General features: G+C 51.1%; 4 protein-coding genes across 16 annotated transcripts in view; 1 reads left to right on the top strand and 3 right to left on the bottom strand.

Moving 5' to 3' along the window:
• Window positions 1–24,377, bottom strand: part of LOC127009860 (zinc finger protein OZF-like) — a 112,782-nt gene that overhangs the window by 14,529 nt on the left and 73,876 nt on the right. Inside the window, exons 1-3 of one of the 12 annotated variants that reach the window (XM_050883280.1) lie at window positions 4,184–4,216; window positions 3,751–3,868; window positions 1,805–1,897 (exon numbers count right to left, since the gene is read on the bottom strand). The exons of 9 other annotated variants lie outside the window; for them this stretch is intronic. The gene's annotated coding sequence lies outside the window, so the exon portion shown is untranslated. 2 more of the 12 variants (XM_050883279.1, XM_050883278.1) reach the window with 2 other exon arrangements.
• LOC127009861 (uncharacterized) overlaps window positions 1–24,377 on the top strand; it is a 100,404-nt gene that overhangs the window by 14,097 nt on the left and 61,930 nt on the right. The window lies entirely within an intron of this gene.
• Window positions 6,831–10,020, bottom strand: LOC127009862 (uncharacterized). The gene is made up of 4 exons (XM_050883291.1): window positions 9,611–10,020; window positions 8,249–8,550; window positions 7,863–7,992; window positions 6,831–7,273 (listed from the first exon to the last, which is right to left on the bottom strand). The coding sequence occupies exons 2-4, from the start codon at window positions 8,538–8,540 to the stop codon at window positions 6,847–6,849; spliced, it is 849 nt and encodes a 282-aa protein (XP_050739248.1). The 5' UTR covers window positions 8,541–8,550; window positions 9,611–10,020; the 3' UTR covers window positions 6,831–6,846.
• The window catches only part of LOC127009863 (uncharacterized), a 49,402-nt gene continuing 35,061 nt past the window's right edge, over window positions 10,037–24,377 (bottom strand). Inside the window, exon 2 of one of the 2 annotated variants that reach the window (XM_050883293.1) lies at window positions 10,037–10,284. The gene's annotated coding sequence lies outside the window, so the exon portion shown is untranslated. Of the gene's footprint in view, window positions 10,285–16,138; window positions 16,410–24,377 lie in introns of those variants that run through there. The other variant, XM_050883292.1, reaches the window with a different exon arrangement.

The raw sequence follows: 24,377 nt of genomic DNA, 5'->3' as shown, positions 1-24,377 counted from the left end.
GTAAGAACGCAGAGTGTGTTTGAGTTGTCGCAGTGAAAGTCGTCATAACAATCGGCCCCTTACGCGAAGCCAGCGCGCCAAGACTGAAGAGATTTCCCGTCAACTAGTTGTGAAGTCTATGCATTAACAGAGATATGGCCATCTTGAGGCCAAGTGCACTGCTAAGAACAACAGAGAGGACCCAAAGTGTTACAAATGCTCTGGCAATCATAAATCAAAGGATTGTCCATGGCTGAGAAGAAATGCATAAATTGTGTGAGGTACAAGAAGCCTGAAATCTATCACTCAGTGAATGACCAGCGTGTAGTTTTTCATAATGAAATTGAGAAAATACATCACATAACCGATCATGGCTATTAACTGGTGTTTGTACTCGAACATAAATTGTGTAATAAATGTTCAGTGAGTTGGAAATAATCATTGGATATTTAATTGTGATACTATAAAGAAAACATCAGACATGAAAACTGAACTGATGCCAAGTTTATTAAAACGACATCAGTAGGCTATTCAGGAAGTAAAGTAAGACTCATTAACTCATTATGATGTTTGCGAATAGGTGCATAGAGGATTATTATTGAGGCTAACATTGCAATCGTTGACGTGTCATGCCCCGGGATTTTCTTTTTCTATTTCCTCTATTTCCCAACACGTCCTCTGCGTGTATCGAAATCCACGAGAAATTAATCAAGATCAGGGTATTCGTTGGCTGCCTGGGACTGAACCCGCAACCAGCGTGACGGGAGAGCCACTCCTTACCGAGTCGGCCAAAGAGGTACCCCACTGGCTAAGTGGGTCATGGGAGGCTCGTTCATCAGGCATAGTCGCCACACAACAGACGGTCCTCGCAGAGCGCTGCACTAGCAGTGGAGTGGGGCCTGCAACCTCATCAACGGTAAACATTCATCCACCAGAGCGAGACAGGTGCAAATGTAAAATTTGCCAGGTTAGGTTAGTTTCAGTTTAGCCAATAAAGGACGAGTGGGTTGGTGGGTTCCTTATGTAATGCCCCAGGGTTTCACGGGGGGTTCTTAACTATTTTTGGCTGTACATAGAAGTTAATGAAGTGAACATTGAAAGATTAAGGCTTAATAAATTCACTCCCACATGGCTGAGTGTGACTAGTAGGCTGCCACCACCCCAAAGATCTGCTGATCGAACAACAGCTCGATGGGGAGAAAAGGAATGAAATACACTTGACTCTAAGACCAACATTCAATCACGTCGGGTGAAAAATGAAAGGAAATCTAGAGGTAACGTGGACACTTATGGAAGGAGGAGGGCGTGAGACTAGTTTTCCTGAGTGCCGTTCCGGCCAACCCACCGTAACCTTAAAACTAATGGGTCATTGAAAAGAGAAGACAATAATATAATTAAGGGTTTACTATGATGAATTAAAAATGAAGTAATATTAGCACAAAATATTAATAGCCTTGGAGGGCCTAGGGTCCACTCACAACATGGTGAGAAAAAAAAAATTGAAGCTTACACTAAATTACCTTGGAGGCCCTTAGGAACCGCTTACAAGGTCATGAACAAATGATTACAAACAGATGATTAATTGGGAAAGGGAAGGGGTTTGGAAGAAGTGTGTGTGTGTGTGTGTTGTGGACAAGACAGGTGACGCCAGCCAGTCACAAACGGGCCTGGTCGAGTGACGGACAGGAGATGACTGTTATTAATAAATAACACACTGGATGCAGAAGTATACATGAGAACATTAACCCAAGGAGTGGGGGGGGGATCCAAACATTCACTAATGATTAAGGGGGGGGGGGGACGAGCAGTGCAACGTCCTTCTTACCTGATCTTCGAACGAACAGGAGATGACTGTCCGAGATTCCGAGAGGAGGCCGTGCTGAAGGCGGTTGAAAATTGGGGCGTCTGAATGCGTGAGCTAGGAGGGAGGAAAGAAATGTTAAAATAAAATCTCTTGGGAACAACTAAGTAGGTAACAAGGCCGGAAGGAGGGGAAGGTTCTCAAATTAATTATTAATTATTCTGGTGAGCAAAGTTTTGTAAAAAGGAGAAATTTAAGTCACTAAAGACGCCACAAAAAACGAAGGCGTTGCAGACACGTGTCCAGACAGTGTCTGGAAGAAGGGTTAGGGGGGGGAGGTAGGGGAACAGGGGGATTAGTTTCCAAGCACTACACTTGGACCCTCAAGTGACACAAAAAAATCTAAGGGGTGACCCCAGAGAATGCAAAAAACAGCCATTTTCCAGTACATTTTTTCTCAAAAGCTCTGGTGATATTTATAATAGTAGAAATGAAAATGGTGAAATAATTATTGATAATAATTAAATATAAACAAATGAGGTCCTTGGGTACATGTGAGGCAAAGGACTTGGCTTTAGGTGCAAATTTCCTTGTACTCTGAGCCCCAAAACACTGCCCTGCACAGTCAGCCGTGTGACAACCTCCAGGCCTTTGTGTGCGTGTGTCTGGCCTGAGGACGTCCACTGGTGTGTTTCAGAGGCAGAAAATCAGCGAAGGTCCCGAGGGAACAAGGGGAGTGTAGGGAGGCAGAGGTGTGGCACTCAACCCTTCAAGGAACACCTGCGGGTCACTTGCCCTTCAGGGGTCAAAGGGCGAGTGCCCCTCATGCTCGGCCCTCCCTCTCCTCCCCCCGCACACTCACCCCTGGTCAAAGGGCAAGTGTCCCTCATGCCCGGCTCTCCTCCACCCCACACACTCACCCTGGTCAAAGGCGAGTGTCTCTCATGCCCAGGCCTCCCTCTACCCCCCACACTCACCCTGGTCAAAAGGCGAGTGTCCTCATCCCCAGGCCCTCCCCTCACCCCCCCCCCGCACACTCCCCCTGGTCAAAGGGCGAGTGTCCCTCATGGCCGGGCCCTCCCCACCCCCCCCCCCCGCACACTCACCCGGGTCAAAGGGCGAGTGTCCCTCATGGCCGGGCCCTCCCCTCCACCCCCCCACACACTCACCCTGGTCAAAGGGCGAGTGTCCCTCATGCCAGGGCCCTCCCCTCCACCCCCCCCGCACACTCACCCTGGTCAAAGGGCGAGTGTCCCTCATGCCAGGCCCTCCTCCACCCCCCGCACACTCACCCTGGTCAAAGGGCGAGTGTCCCTCATGCCCGGCCCTCCCTCCACCCCCACACACTCACCTGGTCTAAGGGCGAGTGTCCCTCATGGCCGGGCCCTCCCCTCCACCCCCCCACACACTCACCCTGGTCAAAGGGCGAGTGTCCCTCATGCCTCGGCCCTCCACCCCCCACACACTCACCCTGGTCAAAGGAGAGTGTCCCTCATGCCAGGGCCCTCCCTCCACCCCCACACACTCACCCTGGTCAAAGGGGGCGAGTGTCCTCATGCCCGGCCCTCCCTCCACCCCCAAACACTCACCCTGGTCCAAGGGCGAGTGTGATCCCCTCATGCCCGGCCCTCCTCTCCACCCCCCACACACTCACTCTGGTCAAGGTCGAGTGTCCCTCATGCCTGGCCCTCCCTCCACCCCCCCTGCACACTCACCCTGGTCAAAGGGCGAGTGTCCCTCATGCCCGGGCCCTCCCCCCCACCCCCCCGCACACTCACCCTGGTCAAAGGGCGAGTGTCCCTCATGCCCGGCCCTCCCTCCACCCCCCACACACTCACCCTGGTCAAAGGGCGAGTGTCGGATCCCTCATGCCCGGGCCCTCCCTCCACCCCACACACTCACCCTGGTCAAAGGGCGAGTGTCCCTCATGCCCGGGCCCTCCTCTTCCCCCCCGCCACCCACACACTCACCCTGGGCGCCGCGAGACACACCTTCCTCTCCGGGGGCACACCTGCTGGCTTGGATCTCTCTCTCTCTCTTGCTGTACAGGTGACCCGTTGGAGAGTCAGGCCTTCGTATCGGCACACCCTGTAAAAATAAAACAACACATTAAGCAGTATCCATCACAAATCTTCCAATTCCCTATTTCTTGCACACCACATCTTTTCCAGAAAACTCTTCATGGCTTCTATAATTCTATCATTTGCTTCATCACTCAGTCCCAGCAGCAGCAGCATCCATTCCCTCTCTGTCCTTGCAATCCTCCCATTCACATCCCAGCCCATCTCACTTAGTGCCACCCTCATCATCTCCGTCCTTTCTCTCCGGTACCTCCCACACACCAATATCACATGCACGACAATTTCATCCACATTCCACACCCCTGTCACACATCTGACACACTTTGCTGCGGGACTCAGACCCCCCGCTTGATCTTGATCTTGATGTCACAGGCTACTTGGAATTACTCCCTGGCAGTGTTGCCACCTCGAAAAAAAAAAAAAATTGTACCGCATGTTGCACTGAAAAAGTACCATTCATACCACTAAATCTTAAAAATGTACCACAAAATGTACCACTTTCTATTAAATGAAAATATGATGGTTGATAAGGTAATGTTACGCCACCCCCCCTACCACACACCATACACGGGCAGGCAGGTGGCGTGATCCTCAGGGCCGGTATCCACGAAAGTGTCTTAGGCCGATGCCGTCGTCCATAGCAAAATAAAATGGCGGCTATCGTGCCTAACTTGCCTGACGTCGTACATAAAATTTTTCGACGGCCCTAACATCGTGCTTAGCGGTAAAACAGGCTGGACCCTGTCTCACCAGCCCTTAAGGACGATGGATTTGAACGTAAACAATCAAGATGGCAGCGCCACAAGAGCAACAACCACATCAGCCAGGGAATAATTACCTTAGAAAGGACGTTCTAAATGAACTTAATGATGCTGAGCTCATCAAGAGGTACAGGTTAGACCGGGAAGGTATATTATTTGTTACCAACCTTGTAAGGGCAGCGCTGAAGAGTGATACCAACAGGTCTAACCTGCTCACCCCGTTGAAGGTTCTCATAACCTTAAGATATCTTGCTACTGGCAAAATGCAACAATGTAGCAGTGATGACCTTGGCCCCTCACAGTCCAGCATCAGCAGAGCCATCAGTAAAACTATAGACGCCCTTGCAGATGTTAATGTCCTCAAGAGGTTCATAACTTTTCCTGTCACCCAAGACAGCGCTGACCGAAAGAAAGCAGAATTCTTTGCTATAGCCAATTTCCCTAACATCGTAGGTGCCATTGATGGCACACATCCGAATTAGGCACCGAGGGATCAAGAAGAAGTGTATGTGAACCGGAAGGGTATCACAGCATGAATGTCCGTTGTATTTGATGCCAATTATCGAATATTGGACATTCTTGCCAAGTGGCCAGGGTCAGTGCATGATGCACGTATCTTGAACAGCAGTGGATTGTCAAGATTGTTTGACGGAGGATATGTGCCAGCAGGAAGTCACTTGCTTGGAGACAGTGGGTACCCCAGCAAGACATGGCTCCTTACACCTTATCTGCGTCCACTGCCTGGACCTCAGTCACGATATAATAGGTAAATACATTGTCTTATTATTATTATTATTATTATTATTATTATTGATAGCAGTAGCAGCAGCAGCAGCAGTGGTATTAGTAGTAGTAGTAGACAGTATTAGTAGTAGTTAGGTTAAGTTTGGTTAGGTTGGATTAAGTTTCATTTCGGAAAGATAGTATTGGGCTTGGTAACATAAGTTATATATATATATATATATATATATATATATATATATATATATATATATATATATATATATATATATATATATATATATATATATATATAACGTGATATAACGTTTATAAGTAGTTTAGTCAGTGAGACTGGTAAGAACTAACACTGGGAATGGGGTATTTAGTACTAAATCTGACTCAACGCCCTATGCATTAAAAACCTTAACCTGTGCTCAAAGTTAAATTACTATTTGCCTGGAATCGGCCACTGAGAGTTGAGTCCCAAATTTTGTCCTGTATATTTTTGCTGAAACTTTGATAACCACTAACTCATCATATGAAGTGTAGACTAACTCAACAAGATTACCACTAGGACAACAACGTACAACAATTAATTACAATTAATTACCATTGTTATTCATCCAGGTCTCACAAAATTACACGCAGTATTGTTGAACGTGGAATTGGACAACTCAAACGCCGATTTCATGTTTTGCATGGTGAGGTACGATTGAGGCCCCTCAAGGTGTGCAAAATCATTCATGTGTGTGGAATGCTGCACAATATTTGCAAGGATAGGAATCTTCCTTCCTCTGGATGACGAGCAACCAATGGGTGCAGAGGCACAAGTCCCAGTGCCATTAAATGATGCTGCAGAAGAACCTGCCAATGCGCCGGTGGTCACCGTAATGAGGGTCGTGCCTATCGGGATGCATTCTGCACCTTGCATTTCAGGTAAGTTGAATCTTTGCAAGAGAAACTGGTATTATGTTCTAATTTAATTAATTACTTATTGGAAGATCACTAATGAGATGAAGGTGGTAGTGGGGAGTGGGACGGATGGGTGAACAGGTGAGAGATGGAAAAATAGATATGATCGATAAAAATAGATAAATAATTATACTTGCTTCACATTGATTTTATACATTTCTCTTAATGTCATCATTTCTCTTCTCAGCAATGAGGACTGATGGAACGTCCTCCAACAGGGCCTCGTGTACCTACCTTGGTAATGTTTCCTACCTTTTAATGCATTATGATAAATTTAAATTCCCATTAGCATAGTCTCTCATCTCCTAACCACAATTTCTGATGACCTTCTTATGATTGTTTTCTAAAAAGGAGACTAGAAAGCTTCACCATAGTATATCTTTCCACAGTCAAAATTCTAATTGTATAGTCAGAAACTATGCAAAAAAAAGCAGTGTCAGTATAAGTACAAATTACAATACATATGAGAACTAAGCTTATAATAGTTTAATAATGTTAGAAATAACAGAAGTAGTATTTGGTTGTATGTTTATTTATTTTCTAGTTTAAATTTATAGTATTTAGCTTTAAGCCTCATGACCTCAATTTTCTCCTTGGCAGCCTGTTCCTTGGCCCGCATAGCTGCCTCCTTGGCCCTCGCAGCGGACTCCTTGGCCCTCGCAGCGGACTCCTTGGCCCTCGCAGCGGACTCCTGTGCTCGGGCAGCTGCCTCTTGGGCCCGTGCAGCGGATGCCACTGCCTGAGCAGCTGCCTTGTGTTCCTGGGCAGCAGACTCCACTGCCCTTACAGCTCCCATTTGTCCCGTGGTGGGATCTTCTGATGGGGTGGATGAAGGGGGAAGCGCTTCTTCTGCAGATGCATCAACATATATTACAGTTGGTGCATCTGCAGATTCGTGGCTATTGAAACTGACCAACGGATCTGCTGTTGCTCCTGCAGCAGGTCTCACGTCCTTTCTGCAAGCAATGGATTTAATCATTACATGGTGTACAAGCTTGGAAGATGCAAGGACACACCTGCCAGCATAGTGAAATCACTCCTAGAATAGTATACTACATTATATAATCTATACACTATATTACCTTACATGAACACAATCTATCTTATATTCTTTACTAATTTTTGCTGTGCCTTTGGCGCCTTGTGTAAAAAAAATTCAATTAATGAATGATATAAACAACTGACTGACAGTAATTTCCTTTCTTTTTATTGAATGAAGCCTTAATCACAATGAATAGAAATATGAATATGGAAGTAATATTTTACCCAAAATGGTTATTTTAATAACATTGCTTTGATTGAAAAATAAGCATAAATTAGAATCTATGTTCTAGTATTTGGGGTAAAATTAAGAGAGGTTCAGAGAAATTAGGGAGTTGAGCAAAGAGGGTAAAGCTGCAGAATTTGAGTATAGAATGAAGGGAAGAAAGAGACAAAGAGGTAGGTGTCGTTGAGGTGGAGTGGAGTCAGTTTAAGGAAGCGGTAAAGGGTAGAGCAGGGGAGTGATTCATATAAAATGAACACAGGAAAGAAATAACTACTCACATGTCAGCACGCAGGACATCCATCAGATCATCGACTTGAGGCTCACCCATTATCGTTTTGCTGTCTGGTCCCAGAATATCCTCAATCAATTCGTCAATGGGATCCAGTGGAGGGGGAGGAGGACCACCACCTAAAAAATGGACACATGGTAATGTATACTGCATTTCTCTGAATACAAAGGTTGTAGAGGGACAGGTACGTCCTGAAAATCTATAGTTTTCAGCTGAGATAAAAAATGTAATAAGTTAATGGATGAATGAGAAAAAAATGCAATTCCGTGAACTCAGTTAATTTCTCGATATGGAGGTGTACCATTTTAAGTTCGGTCTGTTAAGTGTATAACACCGTTAGATAAGATTTAAACAAAAATTAGAAAATGAACTCACCTGTCCTATTCCGTTCCTCACGGAATCGCTGGATTTTTTGCCGAGACCGGGAACTTATGAAGAACCAGCGTTTCTTCACTTCAGCCGAGGTCCTGTAGTTGTTGAATGAGTTATTCAACTCCTCGGCTATTTGTTCCCATATCTCATGTTTCTTCCTGTTTGAAACTCCCGGCATCTTGAAGCTGGACTTCAAGGTTTGTACCTCATCCATGTACATATCTGCCAGGCGGAAAGTTTCTTTCTCCCCCCAGTTTGCCTTCCTATTCCGTTTACTGGGTGGAGTGGCTTCCATCGTTGGACAACTGCAAGGATTTAAATATTCATAAAATTTGTAATGGAGGAAGAAATTAGAGCCAAATTAAGGCTGTAGCTCTGCTGAACCTTATATATATATATATATATATATATATATATATATATATATATATATATATATATATATATATATATATATATATATATATAATATATACATATATATATATAATATATACATATAGATCTAATTAAAGATAGCCAGATTGAGCAGATCCACATGATGATGTAGGTTAGATGGATTACAGTAATTGCGCCCTCATGTCAGTTTGCCCAAAAAAAGGTAAGTCATTTCACCCACACTCATGAGTTCTTTTGCCTGCAAGTAGTATTGACTACATAAATCATGTGGTAAAACGTTATTTGATTTATAAAAGTAAAACATATTGCAGCGAATACTCTTAAGAAATGCATGTCACTATAGGTTAGGTTAGGCTAAGGTCTAGGTTAGGTTAGTTAGGTTAAGTATCATTCGCACATATGTTAAATTTAACCAATGGTAAATATTAACATATACATCATATGTGCAGATAGCAATAGAAGCACTAATGGTTGTACTGTTATGCACACAACACAGAAATGTGACTGTTGTCTTGTGCAACGACTTAGAAACAGCACCCTAGGGAATGTCCCCAAGAGTGTTATTTCTGTTAAAATACAACCATTTGTGCATTTCTTATTGCTAAATATCACCTTCTTTAAGTATTGTAGCTAAACTCAAACCCCATCTTCAACCTCACAATCACGCACTCGTAACCGTTGGTAGCCCGCTGAACACGTGGAGTCATTTGCACAAAAAAGGGTATAGAAGAAGTGTCTGAAAAACATGTCTTATTTCAAGTGGTGCACTTCTTTTTCGTCTTAGGGCATATTACCGTAACTTAACAAAAACCAAAGGAATTAATCGAGAAAGGGTGAAGTGACTCAACCGAGTGGGCAAACTGACTCCACCATGTGAACGAATTGACTAACTTATACTGGAATGATCTTTTCAAGTTTTCCTATAAAATACCATTAAGCAATATTTTTAATACCTTCAAGCCTTACCTGGTATTGTAGGACAGGAGGAGATCTGGTAGAGTTGGAACACACAACGCCGAAGGCAGGTTGTACAGGGTGACTGAGCTGGTGACTGACTGTTTGTTTACACAAATTCTCGTTTCCAACGGGAATGTATTTTAATATTTTTCTTTTCCAAGAAATACTGTCATTCACTCCGTGTTATTTGGTCAAAAATTGTATTGTAAAATTATTAAAATAAAAAACAAAGAAAATGTAAGTATAACTATGTTTTATTTAACATGATTCATGTCGAAATTTTGCTCGCTGTGCGTTCTAGCGAGACGAGCGACATCAACAGAGAATGGTCTAAGCACGATAAGTTACAACGGCCCTAACTCGTTGACCATAAGCTATGTATGATTTTGTGCTTAAGTAGCATCGGCCTTAGACACTTTCGTGGATATGGCCCACACAGAACACCGAGGGGAGGAGGGAACGAGGCAGGGCACAAAGGATACACGTTCAACACTAAGTTCTAGTTTAATGACAGGTTCCTCACACAGTACAGAGTACAGCAACTTTCAAGGGCACAGAACAGTTAATTAATCAGGCACAGTACAGGGGCACGGCAGACACGTACACACGGATGCACACAGCTCGCGAGCGGAGCAGCTCAACACTCCCTCAAGCCCAGACACGCGTCTTCTCCCCTACAACTCCTCAGCCACCCTTGCTCCCCAACTGCTCGACTCAGCACTTCCTGCCCGGCGGCCCGGCGGCCCCGGGCCCCCTCTGTCTCTCTTGTCCCAACAAGTAGAGTTGCACCATGCTGAGCTAACATTGCATCATGCTACAATTTCCTCACATTACACATACAATCATTCACATACAGCACATTCGTAACACTATCTCCCCCTTCAGAAGGCAGTCGACCCGGCTGCCCCAACATTCAACAAACAAAACATGAAATAAATCAAACTAATCAGTCCCCTGGGACATCACTAAAGTCTCTTAACCATCCCGGCCGACGCCTCTCTCGCCGAGGGCGCCGCTGGGATGCGGGCGGCGGCAGGCAGGCGGTGGCACCCAGAGCCGCGTCGTCGGCCCCAGGTACTTGCTCAGGGTCGCCACTGACATCTGCCGCTTCGCCCGCACCGCCCATGTTCTCGTTCGCCCCGTGGTCAACCTCTGACACGTCCTCGTCGCTGCTGATGGGGCCTACGTCCTCTCCTTCCTCACCGTGGCCCCAGGAGTAGCGCCCTGGACCGTGGTAACGCCACAGCCGGTCCACGTGGACAACAGACGGGCGCTTTCGTCCCCGTCGAATCCGGTAGGTGACGTCAGAGAGGGCTGCCACCACCGTGTACGGCCCTTCCCAGGGGCTCTGTAGCTTCGGCGAGAGCCCTCGTTTACGGCGGGGGTTATGCAGCCACACTCTGTCACCCACGGAGTACCTCACGTCCCTCATGCGCCGGTCGTATGTCTCCTTCATGGCCTGGCCTGCCACCTTGAGCTTGCCCCGTACGCGTCGGTGCACCTCAGCCAGGGTTTCCTGCAGTGCCGCTGCGAAGCCAGAGGTGACGGTGGGCAGGCTCACGTCGGGGGGCCGCCCCATGGCCAAGTCCACCAGTAGCCTGAGCTCACGGCCGAACATGAGGCGGGCAGGTGTGAAGTCCGTCGCCTCATGCACAACATACCGGTAAGCCATCAGCATAGCGGGCTGTTTTACGTCCCAGTTTTCTAGGCCTTCCCGCAATACTTGGTCAGCTGTTGTGAAAGGGTCTGGTTAAAATGCTCCACCATGCCGTCAGACTGCGGATGGAGGGGCGTCGTCCGGGTCTTGCGCACCCCCAACAGCTCGCAACACTCCCGGAACACTCGGGACTCAAACTCACGGCCTTGGTCAGAGTGCAGTTCCGCGGGTACACCAAACCGGGTAAAGAATTCATTCACCAGCACGCCCGCCACGGTCTCGGCCTCGTGGTTAGGGAGTGCATACGCCTCGGGCCACTTGGTGAAATAGTCCATCACCACACAGATGTACCGGTTACCCCGTGGCGTGAGAGGCAGCGGGCCGGCAATGTCCACGGCCACCCGCTCCATGGGCGCCCCAACGCAGTACACCTGTAACGGAGCTCGGTTTCTCTTGGCGGGGCCCTTCTTTGCACTGCACACGTCACACGCTCTACACCACTCGGACACGTCACTTCGCATTCCCACCCAGTAGAAGCGTTGACGGAGACGGCACAGGGTCTTTTTCTCGCCCAAGTGGCCACTGGTAAGTCCGGCATGTAACTCCCTCAGCACCTCAGCGCGCAAGGCTCGGGGCACTAATACAACCCACGCGTCACCACCCACGCCGCTCAACGCCTCCCAGCGCTTTACTAACACACCTCTCTCGTCTACTCGCAAAGTTTCCCACTGATCTACTAGGCACTTGGTGGCGGGGCTCTCCACCGCCACTGCCTCCCAGCCGGGGCGCTCCCCGCCAGCCTCGAGCCACTGGATGATGGGAGCGAGATCAGCGTCCTCACGCTGCGCCTTACGCCACTTGTCATCCCCCTCAGCGACGCCCGCTAGCACCTGCAGGCGGAGGCACAGAGGGTCAGAGTCCTTCTGGGCACAGTGTGAGCAGCCAGCCTCACACGGGCGTCGACTCAGACTGTCAGCGTTGCTGTGGACACGACCCGCGGACGGTGGACGATGCGATAGTTATACTGCTCGAGACGCCCCAACCACCTCGCCAGCTGACCCTCCGGCGCCTTCAGCGTCTTCAACCACTGCAGGGCAGCGTGGTCGGTCCGGACGGTGAACTCAGCGCCGTATAGGTACGGGTGGAAGTGCTCGAGACTCTTCACCACCGCCAGCAGCTCCTTCCTCGTCACGCAGTAGTTGCGCTCAGGTCTGCTGAACTTGGCGCTGTAGTAGGCCACGACGTGCTCTCTTCCGTCCTTCACCTGTGACAGGACCGCCCCGACGCCCTCGGCACTGGCGTCGGTGTCCAACAGGTAGGGAAGCTTCGGGTCCGGGTAAGGCAGGACCGGTGCCTCCACCAGTGCCTTCTTCAGGCCGTCGAACGCGGCCTGGCACTCCTCGTCCCACAGGAAGCACGCCCCTTTCCTGGTGAGCCGGTGGAGAGGGGCTGCCACGCTGGCGAAGTCCTGCACGAAGCGGCGGTAGTACGTGCACAGGCCCAGGTAACTCCTAACTTCCGCCACATTGGTGGGAACGGGCCACTTCTCCACCACTGCCACCTTCTGCGGGTCGGTGCACACGCCGTCCCGACTGACGACATGCCCCAGGAACGGCACCTCGTGCTGGAAGAGCGAACACTTTTTGGGGCTGAGCTTGAGGTTGGCCTTCCTCAGCCGCTGTAGTACCTCCTCCAGCCGCTCCAGCTCCTCCTCGAAGGTGCTCCCGAAGACGATGACGTCATCGATGTAGACGAGCGCTGTCTTCCACTGCAGGCCCTCCAACACCCTCTCCATCAGGCGCTCGAAACAGCCAGGGGCGTTGCAGAGACCAAAGGGCATGACGTTGAACTGCCACAAACCCTGCCCGAAAGAGAAAGCGGTCTTCGGCTTATCCTCCTCTGCCATCTCCACCTGGTGGTAAACCGACTTCAGGTCGAGTGTGGAGAACCACCTGGCCCCCACCAGTGCGTCGAGCGTGTCGTCGATCCGAGGCAGGGGGTAAGAGTCCTTGACAGTCACATCATTCAGCGCCCGGTAGTCCACACAGAAGCGCTGCGTGCCGTCCTTCTTCTTAACCAGGACTACCGCTGAGGACCAAGGACTGTCTGACCGCTCAATCACCCCCTGCGCCGCCAGCTCGTTGACAGTGCGCTGCATTTCCTCCCGCCTGGCTGGTGCAATACGTCGGGGCGGGCTCTTGATGGGCACACTATTTCCCGTGTTGATGCCATGCTTCACCAACCCCGTGCGGCCCAGATCCAAGTCACCCCTGCTGAACACGTCCGCGTACTGGGCCAGGGTGTGGCGCATCTTCTCCGTCTGCGCCTCCGTCAGGTTAGCGGCGCTCCGGTGCGCCAAATCCTCCAGGAAGTCGGGCAGCGGCCCCACAGCGGCCGACTCCTTGCTGCCCGGCGTCTCCTCTGGGCGCTCTACCTCCTCACAGGTGCCCAGCTTGGCACCAGCGGGTACCTTCCGGGCCTCGTCGGAGAAGTTAGCTACCAGCACCGTAACTAACTCCTCCCCCGCCCCAACGAGGCTCCGTCCAACTGCCACGCCGTCAGCCAGCCGCAGGTTTTCCGTGGGCTCCACCATGCCTTCCGCTCCACGCATCGCTCTGGACAGGCGACACCGGACCCTGGCCTCCGTCCTAGGGGCAAGGTGCAGACGCTCAGCCGCGACTACCTCTGCACAGCCAACCTCCGGAAGCAAAGGCACGTCTTGACCGCGTACCATCACCAGCTTCCGTCCGAGGTCGACACAAGCCTTGCTCTGCGTCAGGTAGTCGAGGCCCAGCAAACACGGCTCGTCCAGATCGGCGACGTACACCGGCAGCCGCTCCACAGCGCTGCCTACGCCGATACGAACCTCCACTGGGCCCTTGAGCTGCACACAGTGCCCCGTGACGCCGCACAGCCTCTGTGGCGCGTCTGGGAGTCGCGTGGCGGCCAGCATATCAGGCCGCACCAAGGTCTTCTCAGCCCCGGTGTCCACTGTCAGGCGGCATGGCTTCCCGTCCACTGAGCCCTCCACCTGCATCGCACTGGTTATCCGGCGGCAGCTTACGCAAGTCGGGGCCCGGGGACTGACGGCTGGGATTCGGCCCCCTTCTCCAGCCTGTCCGGGTTTCCCGCCTGCACTACCTCCTTTGGCTTGGGCAGGCGCTCGAACGGTGGCCAGACTTGCCACAGTCCTTGCAGCAAGGCTGAAAGGCGTCGGAACTCAGTCGGTCAAGGGAACGCGTCCTTCGCTCCTCGGACAACGACTGCGCATGTGCCCCTTCTGCCACAGCCCCAACACGAGCCGAGAAACCGTCCGGGCTTGCCTTCCTCGACGTCGCCTTCTTCTCCACCTTCGCCTTCCGGCCCCGGAGGTCACGGCGGGGCTGGGGGGCCGCCCCTAGGCCGCTGGTCGTCTTCAGGAAGGCCTCGAATTCCAAGGCCCTCGCCAGCGCCACCTGCAGGTCCCCAGGGTGCGCCTGCTTAACGTAAATCTGCAGCTGCTGGTCGTGCAGAGCGTCAACAAAGAAATCGCGGGCCAGCACCACGATCATCTCTTCCGGGGCAGCAGGATACGACCTTCTGACCAGCGCTTCCACGTCCTGCGCCAGCTGCGACAGTGTCTCGCCGCGTTCCCGAGTCCGCTTCTTCAGGCGAGCTCGGTACACCTCGGCCTGAAGGTGGTGCCCGAAACGTCGCCGCAGGGCCTCCGCCATGCTCCCGTAAGAGGCACGTTGGGCCGGCGGCAGGTGCCCCAGCACTTCCACAGCCGGGCCCCGAAGCGCTGTTGCCAACTGCAGCGCCTTCTCAGCCTCGTCCCAGCCCTGGGCAGCAGCTAGCATCTCAAACTGGGCAACATAGGCCTCCCAGGCCACCTTCCCATCATACTCCGCCGGCTTGCGCCTCCCCGAACGGCGGGAAGCCGAGGGGCTGGATGGGGGAGAAAACGGAGCCCGTGGGCTGTGAGCCGGCCGGCATGGAGAGGGCGGCGGTGAAGGCGGCAGAGAGGCGGGGTGAGTGGGTCCGACTCTGGCGCCAGTTGGACCCAAGGGGGCAGCTCCGATGGCTCCCCAACCTCCTGCGGCAGCTGCTGGCTCTGACACAACGCTGCGAGGCCCCAGGGGTTCTTGCCAGGGGCCCCACGAGGACCCCAGCAAGTCCGTCACCCTGGTGCTTGCCGCCCGCACGCGTGACGCTTCTTGTTCCTCCCCGCGTGACGTTGCCAACTCTCGCCGCTGCCTCTCCGCCTCCACCTCCTCCCTCAGGCCCTGGACCTCGCCTTTCAGAGTCTGCACCTCTCCCAGCAGTTCACTCTTAACGCTGTCGCAGGCCTTGTCAGTGTACTGCTGGGTTTCCGCCTTCAGGACGAGAGACTGCTCTGGAGGACCTCGGCAAGATGGCGTGCCCTCTCGTCTGCCCTCTCTTCTGCCCTCCGAGCCTGCTCGCGTGCTCTTTCGTCTGCCCTCTCTTCTACCCTCCGAGCTTGCTCGCGTGCCCTCTCTTCTGCCCTCTGAGCCTGCTCGCGTGCCCTCTCTTCTGCCCTCTGAGCCTGCTCGCGTGCCCTCTCTTCTGCCCTCTGAGCCTGCTCGCGTGCCCTCTCGTCTGCCCTCTGTTCTGCCCTCTCTGTTCTCTGATCCAATTCCTGCCTCAGACTGGCCAACATGGCAGCGAACAAGTCCATCTGGCCCGGCTTCACCTCACCCACGTCAGCCTCGGCCTTGCCCGTCTCCTCACCCTCACGGCGATCACTGGGGGACGCCATGACACTCGGCGCGCTTCACTGTTCACTTGTCCCACTCCTTTGACACCAGGTGTTACGCCACCCCCCCTACCACACACCATACACGGGCAGGCAGGTGGCGTGATCCTCAGAACAACCACACAAGCACCAGTCACAGCGGCCCACACAGAACACCGAGGGGAGGAGGGAACGAGGCAGGGCACAAAGGATACACGTTCAACACTAAGTTCTAGTTTAATGACAGGTTCCTCACACAGTACAGAGTACAGCAACTTTCAAGGGCACAGAACAGTTAATTAATCAGGCACAGTACAGGGGCACGGCAGACACGTACACACGGATGCACACAGCTCGCGAGCGGAGCAGCTCAACACTCCCTCAAGCCCAGACACGCGTCTTCTCCCCTACAACTCCTCAGCCACCCTTGCTCCCCAACTGCTCGACTCAGCACTTCCTGCCCGGCGGCCCGGCGGCCCCGGGCCCCCTCTGTCTCTCTTGTCCCAACAAGTAGAGTTGCACCATGCTGAGCTAACATTGCATCATGCTACAATTTCCTCACATTACACATACAATCATTCACATACAGCACATTCGTAACAGTAATATACAGACAAATTCTTGGTAATCAATGCGACAAGGGAATACATCCACTGTTTACTTCAATTTAGTTGATATTAATGAGTTGTAGGTTTAATGTTGTATAAAAATACAATAAAGGAGATGGGAGGTGCCCACCAGGCGCCAGCCCATCTCCCAAAATAAATAAGAATACAAAATGTACAAAGCATACAAAAGTATAAAAAGTTATATATGTATATATATATATATATATATATATATATATATATATATATATATATATATATATATATATATATATATATATATATATATATATATATATATATATATATATATATATATATATATATATATATATATATATATATATAGGGGAGAGCCGGTATGATTCGGACACTTTTGAGAAAATTATTTTTAGAAAAAGAAGTTTAAGAAGTAGTGTAATTATGTTGATCTCAAAATGTTCCTCCATCATTTGGCTCTTTAGGCTGCTAATATGACACTCTTAGCTATTTCCAATTTTCAGATGTAGGTGATGAAAGACAAGTTTCTAAATCGTCCGAACCATCCCCACCCGTGGTGATGGTTCGGCCAGGGAGGAGGGATGATACGGACACTCATAATACTCGCCATAATATTAATATAACTTAAGTTTGATTGGCTAATAAACAAGATTATATATACTACAAGACATTTGTTTAAGGACAAAAGTATCCTCTCAATATTTAGAGGGGGAAAAAATAAAAGGAGAACTACAAGAAATATCTCAAAAATTTTGGTATTATGGCTTCCTTCTCTTCTCACAAGCATAATATCTGAATATAAATCAACCAAATTAACCTTTTTATAACCGTTGCAACACCTATAATGTTTAAATTGATATGAATTCAATAAAAATCATAAAAAAATCAACTGTCCGAATCATCATGACTCTACAAAAAGCAAATGTGTGGTCACACTCCTTCACCAGCACGAGAGCTGGGTGATCGTGTTACACGGCAATACCTTCGCCGTGCATCGCTGCGTCACCGAAATAATTTACATCTCGCTAATTGGCACGTTTTTGAAGTGAGAGCTTACGATACACCCTGAAAATATTACATACGAGATGTAAAAAAACATATAATAGGACTTGCATCGAAAATAACAGCTCTGAGGGCGTGGTTGTCCCTTTGTGGGCCAAGGCAACAAAGTTTTGCACATTCACACAAAATCTGAGGCACTCAGTCCCATACACTTTACAATAAGTGCTATGGCCGGACCATCCCACTGTCCGAATCATCACTGCCTCCTACTGGCCATAAGGAATATGCAATGCCAGCCACCAGTGATAGCATGGGGCATTATGAAAATAGTACATTATATACTGTAAGCAACACAATGTAGAGAGTGTGACAGGAGGGGGTACACCAAAAGTTAAAATCTCTGGGCAAAATGAGGGTGGTCCTTCAGAATGCAAGAAAGGGTACCAGTATTTATAAGCCAGCTCACCAGCTCAGCCAGCTCCCACCAGCCCTGTGGCCTGTATAGTGCTATTAAAGGGCAAGCCAACATATATAATAATCATAGTGAGTGACCCCCTGGCCTGTCTCTAAGTTAATTTACAAGGCTCAGGGGCAGCCCCACTAACTTCCGATTAATACTTGCAGTCCAGCATCAGGACAACATCATACTGTCTATCATCAGTGAAAATACTGTTATGCCGGACGTATTACCTACTTGGGTTCCGTGTCGCCGTCACAAGACTCCGTGGGAGGGAGATATATTATATAAACACTTTGCACAACTTCTGTAGTTTAATATTCTTCCTTAGTAGTACACTTCACTCTGACTCTTCACTGACCACTAGCTTACTATGACTGGGGCTGTCTCCTCTCGCCCTCTTCTCCTATATATATCCAGAACAGTACAGTCTAGAATGTTACAGTATATTTTAGATCATACAAGAACATGTAGCAAAAGTATGTGCGAGTTGGCAACACTTCCCGCCTGGCGCCTGGCCGCGCCCCGCGGGGCGCGGACGAGGCTTTGCTCCCCGCCCCCCTGCTCGCTTCTCCTGGAGCCTTCTAGAGGCCTATGGACGCCGGGGGAAGCTTCCAGCACAACACTATCCCCCCCTCTTAATTGTGATCGTCCCGATCACACACTTAACTATATACAAACATAAGAGAATTAATCAAAAACATAATAATCGTCGTATCGCTGTGGACGCCTGCGTTGTCTCGGTCTTCTGCTCGGTGCCTCCTGCGCGTCTGTCTCCTGGTGCGCCTCGTCGTCGTCCGCTTCTTGGGGTGTCCCTGGAACATCTACCGAAGCCGGGAGGTTATCTCCCTCGGCTGAAAGGGCCAGAAGACCTATGTCGTCGTCGACCTCCTCTCGGTCCTGGACGTCCCTTGCGTTTTCGTCGGCTGCTGGGTGTCTGTAGTTGTTCCAGGTGTAGTTTCCCGGACCGTGGTACCTCCATAGGCGGTTGACGTGGACAACTTTCGGCTTGGTCCTTTCCGTTCTCCGGATTCGGTAAGTCACGTCGGAGAGGCGTTCTAGCACAGTGTAAGGGCCTTCCCAGGGGCTCTGTAACTTCGGAGACTGTCCTTTCTTCCTCTGCGGGTTGTAAAGCCAGACTTGGTCTCCTTCCTTGAAGTCAACGTGGCTTGCCCTCATATTGTAACCGCGCTTCATGGCCTCCCCGGAGAACTTCAAGGCACCACGGACTTGATGGTGCACCTCTTCCAGCCGTTCCTCTAGTTGACGGGCAAAACTGGAGGCGTTCCTTGGAAGGCTTTCCCCAGGAGGCCTTCCTGTCAGTAGGTCCACCGGCAATCGCAGCTCACGTCCAAACATCAGCTTTGCCGGTGAATACCCCGTAGTCTCGTGGGCGGCAGACCTGTAGGCCATGAGAAGCGCAGGCAGCTTCTGATCCCATGAAGACTGATCATTGTTGCACTGCTTGGCCAACTCCTGGCCCAACGTCCAATTAAACCTCTCCACCATTCCATCTGACTGGGTGCAGAGGGGTGGTCCGGGTCTTCTTGATACCCAGAAGCTTGCAGCACTCAGCAAGGACTGTTGACTCAAAATTCCTTCCCTGGTCGGAATGGAGCTCGTTAGGCACACCGAAGCGACAGAAGAACTCCTCCACCAAGACCTTGGCGATGGTACAGTAGTGGCTTCCTGGTCAGGGATGGCGTAGGCTTCCGGCCACTTGGTGAAGTAATCCATTGTGACGCAGATGTACCTATTTCCGTTCGTCGTCAGAGGCAAGGGTCCTGCTATATCCACTGCCACCCGTTCCATGGGGGCTCCAACCTGGTATAGTTGCAATGGGGCACGGTGACGCTTCTTGGGGCCCTTCTTTGCACAGCACACCTCACACGCGTGACACCATTCTTCCACGTCCTTCCTCATGCCAACCCAATAGAACCTTTGGCGCAGGCGACTCAGTGTCTTCTTTACCCCAAGGTGTCCGCTGGTGATGCTGTCGTGCATTTCTTTCAAGACGCCTTCCCGGGACTTCACAGGTAGCACCGTGGACCAGTAGTGGTCAAGACCATCATGAGAGACCCAGCGTCGCTGCAACACCCCGTCGTCCATCCGAAGAGTGTCCCACTGAGTCCAGTAATTCTTGGTGGTAGGGCTTTCTCTCGAGATTACTTCCCACCCAGGTCGCGTTGACGACTGACTCAGCCACTCCTTAATTGGTCTCAGATCTCGGTCCTCCCGTTGCAGTTTTCCCAAGTCTTCCCATGGCACCTCCGCTGTCTGTTCCACTGTAGTGCGGCGGCACACATTCTGGACGCTTTCCCTCTGGAGGCAATGTTGACACTCAGGTAGGCAGGGCGCAGGCTCAAGCTGTCCGCGTTACCGTGTGTTAGCCCAGATCGGTGCACAATAGTGTAGTGATGCTGCTCTAGTTTACCTATCCAGCGAGCAAGCTGGCCCTCAGGGTTTTTCAGTGACTTGAGCCACCGCAATGCAGCGTGATCCGTGCGGATGGTGAAAGTTGCACCGTACAGGTATGGATGGAAAAAGTCAAGGCTCTTGACTACTGCCAGGAGTTCTTTCCGGGTCACGCAATAGTTTTTCTCGGCTGGGGTGAGCTTCTTGCTGAAGTAGGCCACAACCCGTTCTATGTCGGCACATGCCTGGGACAGCACTCCACCAATCACTGGCATCACAATCCAATGTAAAAGTCTTAGAGGGGTCCGGGTAGGTGAGTACGGGCGAGCTGATGAGGGCCTCCTTGAGCTTCTCAAAGGCAACCTGAGTTTCCGCTGTCCACTCAAACTTGCGCCCCTTCTTCGTCAGGAGGTGCAGTGGTGCAGCAATCGTAGCGAAGCCTTTCTTAAACCTGCGGTAGTATGAGCACAACCCGAGGAAGCTCTGCAGCTCCTTCACGTTGGTGGGTGTCGGCCAGTCCCTTACCGCAGCCACCTTCTCAGGATCAGTGCGTACTCCAGCCTCGCTCACGATGTGTCCCAAGTATTGGACCTCCTTTTGGAATAGGCAGCATTTCTTCGGGCTGAGTTTAAGGTGTGCAGCTCTAAACCGGGGGAAAACCTCTGATAGCCTTTCCAAGATCTCCTGCTCGAAGGTCTGGCCAAAGACAATCACGTCGTCGAGATAGATGAGTGCCGTCTTCCAGTGAAGTCCCTCCAGCGCCCTCTCCATCAGCTGCTCGAACGTGGCCGGCGCGTTGCACAGGTCAAAGGGCATGACCTTAAACTGCCACATGCCTTGACCGTAGGAGAAGGGTTTTTTCTCTTTGTCCTGCTCCGACATTTTGACTTGGTGATACCCAAACTTCATATCTAGTGTTGAAAACCACTTGGAACCCACCAAAGTGTCGAGCGTGTCGTCGATCCGTGAGAGTGGGTATGAATCTTTGATGGTGAGATCGCTGAGGGCTCGGTAGTCCACGCAGCACCTGAGGGAACCGTCCTTTTTCCTGACGAGCACTACATCAGACGCCCACGGGTTGCTGGACCGCTCGATTAACCCCTGTTGCCGGAGATCATCCATCACCTCATCCATCTCCTTGCGACGGGCTGGTGCCATCCTTCGAGGAGCTTGCTTCACTGGGCGGTGGCTACCTGTGTCGATGTGGTGCTCTACCAGGTCCGTACACCCCAAGTCCAGGTCTCCTGTGGAAAACACATCTGCATTTCTCACGAGAAGCTCCCTGAGCTGTTCCACTTGGGGCTCCTCTAGACACTTGGAGCTCCTGTCAAACAGGTCGCGCAGGTAGTCGGGCAGCTCCTCCTGGGGCTTCGTCAGGGTTCTTCTGCAGACACAGGTTCTCGGTTTCTGGTCGATCTCTTGGCACAACCCCACCATGGTCCCTTGTTTTATTTTCTTTGGGCTGAAGGAGACATTGGCCACGATGACAGGCACTTCCGCTGCAGTAGGGTCTGCCAAAGTACTGCCTATAATCACCCCGTTTTCTACCGGGCATCGACTTCCACTCTCTACCATACACAGACTAGCCGGGGGGACACCCGTAATTTGACAGGGTAACAGCATCTCTGACCTCGGAGGAATAATGGTGGTGCGCTTGACCGTCACTGGCAGGCCCTCCTTGTGCACAGTCGTCAGTGGCACCCTCCTTCCTCCTACAGTCAGCTGCTTAGCGCGGAAGTCCAGCTCGCACCTGTGGGAGACAAGATAATCCATACCTAGGATGCAGGGGTCGTCCATTTCAGCCACGTAGACAGAGAGGAACTCTTTCTTTCCTCCGAGCTCAAACTTCACGTCCACTGGGCCTCTGAGCTCTGCATAGTGTCCAGTGACTCCGCACAGTCGATGCGACGTCTTAGGAAGCCGACGATGACTCACCACGTCAGGCCGCACCAATGTGCGTTCCGAGCCTGTGTCGACGACCACAGGCCACAACACTCCGTCAACCTTGCCCTCCACTTGGCAGCTCGTCATGGTGGTTCTCCTGCACATTGATATTGTTATGCCGGACGTGTTACTTGGGTTCCGTGTCGCCGTCAGGAGACTCCGTGGGAGGGAGATATGTAAACACTTTGCACAGCTTCTGTAGTTTAATATTCTTCTTTAGTAGTACACTTCACTCGGACTCTTCACTTACCACTAGCTTACTATGACTGGGACTCGCCCTCTCTCGCCCTCTTCTCCTATATATATCCAGAACAGTACAGTCTAGAATATTACAGTATATTTCAGATCATACAAGAACATGTAGCAAAAATATATGAGAGTTGGCAACACTTCCCGCCTGGCGCCTGGCCGCTAGCCCCGTGGGGTGGACGGCTCGCCTTGCTCCCCGCCCCTTTGCTCGTTTCTCCGGGAGCCTTCTAGAGGCCTATGGTCGCCGGGGGAAGCTTCCAGCACAACAATATCTTCGGGGCATGTACAGGACAGACTGGTCGTTGCCCCCGTGAACCAGTCCTCCTTAGTTTTCCGAGTGGTGGTCTCGCCAGTACATTTTTCCGACACTCATTCTTCCAGTGCCCCTTTTCTCCACAGGTCCAGCACTTGGGTCCTTCCCTGGGCTTCTTCCTAGCGCCACCATAATTCATATTCCTTTTTCCTCTTGAAGCATTCGTTCTCCTTGTGCCCAACCTTCTCGCAGTACCAGCATGTTCCTTGGAACCTGTCTGTGTCGCTGACAGCGCCCTTTCGTGCCCTAAAACCAGAAGTCGAATCGTCCCTGAAGCTTGACAAGCTAGAGCTAACTAAGGACTCAAACTCCATGGTACGTGCCAGAGCTTCCTGCATTGATGTTGGCTTAGCTTGCTTCACTTGTATTGAAATGCCAGAATTTTTCTCTTTTCTACACTCACACACGACCTCTGCGTGTAACGAAACACACGAGAAATTAATCCAGACAAGGAAAGGTTTGCCGGCGCCGGGGATCGAACCCGCGACCAGCGTAACGGAAGAGCCACTCCTTTACCAGTCGGCCAAAGAGGTACCCCCCTCGCTAAGTGGGTTATGGGAGGCTCGCCCCATCAGGCAAGTCGTGTCACTACACGGCTCCCCATTCCTATTTAGATTAATTTCTGTGTGTTGAGTTCCCGTTTTCTATGAACTTCGGAGAGCATGGGCCATCACTCTACCCGTTACCCTCTCGGGGTGACACAACAGAACCATAGGAGAGGATCCCACCGCCGCCACCAGTGAAATGCCTGAATTTTCACTTTTCTACACTCATACACGATCTCTGCGTGTAACGAAACACACGAGAAATTAATCCAGACAAGGAAAGGTTTGCCGGCGCCGGTGATCGAGCCCGCGACCAGCGTAACGGAAGAGCCACTCCTTTACCAGTCGGCCAAAGAGGTACCCCCCTCGCTAAGAGGGTTATGGGAGGCTCGCTCATCAGGCAAGTCGTGTCACTACAGTATCTTCAGCTGAGGGCTGTCCAGGGCATCGATGAATTGATCACGCAGCAAAACCGTCAGGAGTTCAGTGGTGGCACCTGGTTATGCCTTGTGCGCCATGCTCTCAAGGTCCTGAGCGAGTTCCTGAAGAGACTCGCCGCGCCTCCTGTTGTGGGTTCTGAACCTAACCCTGAAGAGCTCGTTCTGGTGCTTGGTCCCATATCGTTGCTCCAGCGCCTGTGTTAGTCCACTGTAGCTGCCTTTTGTCGCATTGTCGAGCTGAGCAAGGACCTCCAACGCCGCCCCTTTCAGGCTAGTGGCCAGCTGAACCGCGCACTCTTGGTCATCCCATCCATTCCGAGCTGCCAACAGCTCAACCTGAGCGAGGTAAGCCTCCCAGGAGACTTTGCCATCAAACTCCTGAGGCTTCTTTCTAACAGGCGACCCCAGCAG

Source organism: Eriocheir sinensis, chromosome 42 (assembly GCF_024679095.1).
Source record: "Eriocheir sinensis breed Jianghai 21 chromosome 42, ASM2467909v1, whole genome shotgun sequence".
Classification (NCBI taxonomy): domain Eukaryota; kingdom Metazoa; phylum Arthropoda; class Malacostraca; order Decapoda; family Varunidae; genus Eriocheir; species Eriocheir sinensis.
Note: the sequence above shows the minus strand (reverse complement) of the source record. Positions and strands in the feature narration are given on the sequence as shown.

Bases quoted from the DNA above. Each gene is read 5' to 3' on its own strand.
- LOC127009862 (XM_050883291.1), bottom strand. From the start codon at position 8,540: ATGGAAGCCACTCCACCCAGTAAACGGAATAGGAAGGCAAACTGGGGG. The intron at 7,993-8,248 runs GTGAGTTCATTT...TCCATTTTTTAG, and splicing joins TGAGGAACGGAATAGGACAG to GTGGTGGTCCTCCTCCCCCT. The intron at 7,274-7,862 runs GTGAGTAGTTAT...CATTGCTTGCAG, and splicing joins GATGTCCTGCGTGCTGACAT to AAAGGACGTGAGACCTGCTG.